Raw genomic sequence first — 3,944 nt, 5'->3', positions numbered from 1 at the left:
CACCTAAAGTAAGAGGAACAGAGTTGAGGTTTACCAGTTAATTTAAACCCCTTCCTTAATGAGGGCATGCAGCATGAAAACAGATGGTATAATGGCTCAGTTAATGTAGAAATGCCATCTCTGTATCTCTCTTGCTTCCTTGGGGAGGAAACATTAGATAGAGAAGGACAGAAAAGAGAACTGGGGAAAGTAAATTTTTGCCTAAGTAAGCAGTGGTAAATGCTAAACTGAATTCTTTTTTTTACCAGAGCTCCAGTCTTAGTTGCTCTTGCACTAATAGAATGTGGAATGAAGTATGAAGATGCAGTGCAGTTCATAAGACAGTAAGTATGAAGCTAATACCTATTTCCAAGATCTTACATGTTGCTATATCCTTGGGCACTAAAGGAAATTCTGAATGCTATTGTCTCTTTACTCTTTTTTTGGTAAGATATTTAGTACATCTGAACTTTTTAACACACATACTGCATACAGTTAGTGTTGTAGCACTTGATTGTGGGATGGGTATTTTTTGTTCCTGTGGAAACCAGTAATTAAGTAAATAAGTTTAAAAAAAAAAAATGCCAAAACCAAAACACCTAACTTTCAGTGAGATCTTCAGGGCTTTCTTTTTTATTTGTGTATATAAGGGGCAGAATACGTTTGAAATTTAGGTTCTGTCTGCTGAGTCTACCACTCATTCATGTTTGTGGATCCTTTGTCTGTATTGGATCAAAGCGTGCTAAACAGTTCTTCCTAGTCTTTTCTGGTTGTCCACTGAAGAAAAACATTTCCTTGTATTTCTTTATAAATGTAAGTTGGATGAGAACAATTTTAGTCTCAATGCCTTGATTTTTCAGGTTTCAAGCAGCAGCTCATATAAAAAATTCCAAAATACTTCCTGCATAATTGCCAAGCCATTAAAGAATTAAATTCAGCTTATACATCTTAACAAGCAGGTGGATACAAAGTGAGGTTTAGGAAGCCTAGTACATATTCCAGACACTCAACAAAAAAATACAAGGTATTTGTGAAAGGAAGCTACCACCTTCTTTCCTGGCACTTAACTTTTAATTATCCTTATTTTTGTTACAGTCTTAACTTAATGGTGGTTTTTTTCAGTGACCTAAAATACTTTTCTCTGGTTGTTGATATTATTTCACTTGGCAGTAGATTCATGTTCTAATTAAAATATTTCTGTCCTCCATGTAGGAAGCGGCGTGGAGCTTTTAACAGCAAGCAACTTCTGTACCTGGAGAAATACCGCCCCAAGATGCGTCTGCGCTTTAAAGATTCCAATGGTCACCGAAATAATTGTTGTATTCAGTAAAGCTCAACAGCCTATAGTACTTCTTTGGGAATAGAGGTTGGAAAACAGAATTCAACAGACTACATGCTAAAGCATCGGTCTGACTTTTTCTTTTTTTGTAGTACAGGAAGCTTCCTTAGGAGTATTTAATAGGCTAAAAGGCTTAGTAGAAATGCAACTCCTAATGTTTAGATTAATATCAATCTGTTTGGAGACCCAGTAAATGTTTTTGCTGTATCCTGTTTCTGAGCTATCTCCTTTTTCATTAATTACCAGTTCAAATGCCCTTTAAGCATGCCATTGAGTCTTAGCCACCTAGCTTCAACTACTAAAAATTGGGGTAATAAATCAATCTTTAGTGAGATTAGGTGCCAAAATACCCAGCATATCAGTTACAGGTTTTTCCATATAAATGAGCATAGCTCTAATGATGTGAGAACTATCAGCTTATCTGGACCTTACTATCTTTTTTTTTTATTACAGTCATTTCATTATTGAATAATATGGCCTCTGAGGAGGTGTTGCCTGTTCACTGTATGTTTTGTCTCCCACAATCGCACTAGAATTACCAGGATTTGCACAGTGTGTCTTTTTAATACTATGAATTACAGCAACTTTTTACCCCAGTGTCTGTACTTTTCTGTTATCTGAAACTCTTCATTTTACAAATCATAACTCTCTAGTTACTCATGTAGAAAATCTTTTAAATTGTACGGAAGCACACAAGTCTTTAATGTCTCCAGACAAAAAGCCTTACAGTAAAATTAATGTTGGCACTTCATGTGCAACATAACAGAGAGCCTGAAAAGGTTGGGAGGGGCTATTTAATATTTCTAGTAAAATGTTGCCTTTGTCTTGTGCAGGAAGTATAGAATATGCCCTTTACTTTAGTAAATATTTTTTTAAAATGTAGAAATGCTTTGTTATTGTAGCTAAAAATTCTTAATCAGAAAATTTCTGAAAAATCTTGTTTATTTTACTGTACCTATTGACAGTTGTTTACCAACTATTGCTTTGTTGAAAGTGTGATTTTTTTTTTCTTTTGTTTTTCTTCCTTGAGTTTCTGCTATGACTTGGGCAGACCTCCGTAATATTTTGTATGCCTTTCAAGCTGCGTAACTTAATATTTGGATACTTGATAATTTGTTTTATTATGTAATTGATAAAATGGTGATGTGTATTAATGTTAGTTCAACCATATATTTATACTGTCTTGGGAATGTGTGGTTATAGTTCTGTGGGAGAAATAAATTTGCCAGTGTTCACCAGCTTGTAAAATCTAGTGCGAGAGCTTGAACATCTAAATAAATACTGAAATGCACTTACAACGTTTGTTGAAATGCTCATGACTTTCACTTATTTTTGTGCACTTTGTCGGCAAGCTCAAGGTGTCTAAATTCAGCAACTATCTAGGCATCTGGTTTTGGGTTTGGTTTTTTTTTTTTTCAAATTTGGGCCTGAATGTCCCCTTTGCTGTAATGTTTGCTTTTTATTTTACTCATAAATAAATGTGCACAAAAATTAATAGTAGCAAGTACAGACGTATTTCTTTACGTAGCTTACTTGTGACTTCCCTTCCCCAGTACTAAAGTAGGTTTACTTGCTTATTGTTCTTGAAGCTGTCTTTGCAGTAAATGCAAAAGAGTATATGCATCAGTGAAGCTTGGAGTACACTTATCAGTAGCATTAGAATTTAAATACAAAACAGCTTCAGTCTTGACAATGAGGCGTTGTATCATATTATGTCCAAACAGGTAATATCCCCAAAATTATGTGCATGAAGACTTGGGTTTCCAGAGCTGTGACCAAACTTCCTGATGAGAACTAGAAGATGCTCTTAGTAGCCAGCTGATTTGCTGTTCTTACTGTGAAATTTAGCTTAAGTCTGTAAAGCAGTAAAATAAACTCTTACGTAATTCAGCTTTTCTTCGGAAGTTAAACTTGGTCTTTTCCTTTAGAATGACATCCAAAGTCAATAATGTTTCTATTGTCAAGATGGACCAGACTTTTAGGAACAATTGTAAAGACAGAACCTAAAAATTCTGTAACTTGGCAGTACAGCAGGCTGATGTAAATACTGGTTTAACACAGGTTAGTATCAAAATCAAGTTAAAAATGCTAATTTGGTTACTCATGGAACTAGGAGGAATCTGTAAGACAACTACCAGTAAAATCCTCGTGAACTTTTTACTTAATTAATTTTTAGTGCAGTTTTTCTACATAAATCAGATTTTCCTGTGTTTCCACAGGATTTACACAGGTAAGGAGGTCTGTGTTTAGCTTGAGAGCTCTAATGTCTTAGCGACAGGAACTTGGACTTTGAACTCTCTGAACTTGACTGTGGGCTTGAGCTCAGTTTATTTCAGTAAAAAGAGATTTCTAAAGAGAAAAAACTGCATAATGAGTGTGTGTCTGTTTAAAGCAAAGATCAAGTCAACTTCTGAACTGTCCCCACATTTAGACATCGATCCCTAAGTCAAAAGACATTTTCTGTTCCTTAACTGGGAAGTTTTAGGGACTAAAATGTTGACCCTTCTCAAAATGTGAAGATAAGATAGAAGTACATAAAGCAAGTTGAGTTCTGTATACTTTATATGAATTTATAAAGAAAAGGGAAGAAAAGCTTAGATGGAATTACTCTGTCTTTACTGAAGAC

General features: G+C 34.9%; 1 protein-coding gene across 3 annotated transcripts in view; it reads left to right on the top strand.

Moving 5' to 3' along the window:
* Nucleotides 1-2,813, top strand: part of PTP4A1 (protein tyrosine phosphatase type IVA, member 1) — a 6,975-nt gene extending 4,162 nt beyond the window's left edge. For 2 of the 3 annotated variants that reach the window (XM_010139699.1, XM_010139701.1), the window contains 2 exons: nucleotides 249-323; nucleotides 1,192-2,813. In XM_010139699.1, coding sequence (XP_010138001.1) covers nucleotides 249-323; nucleotides 1,192-1,309 — 193 coding nt within the window. In that variant the 3' untranslated portion in view covers nucleotides 1,310-2,813. The remainder of the gene's footprint in view (nucleotides 1-248; nucleotides 324-1,191) is intronic. The other variant, XM_010139700.1, reaches the window with a different exon arrangement.
* Nucleotides 2,814-3,944: the final 1,131 nt, after the last annotated feature.

Source organism: Buceros rhinoceros, unplaced genomic scaffold (genome assembly GCF_000710305.1).
Source record: "Buceros rhinoceros silvestris isolate BGI_N320 unplaced genomic scaffold, ASM71030v1 scaffold9357, whole genome shotgun sequence".
Lineage (NCBI taxonomy): Eukaryota > Metazoa > Chordata > Aves > Bucerotiformes > Bucerotidae > Buceros > Buceros rhinoceros.
The sequence above is the reverse complement of the archived record's forward strand: the minus strand, read 5'-3'. Positions and strand labels throughout refer to the sequence as shown.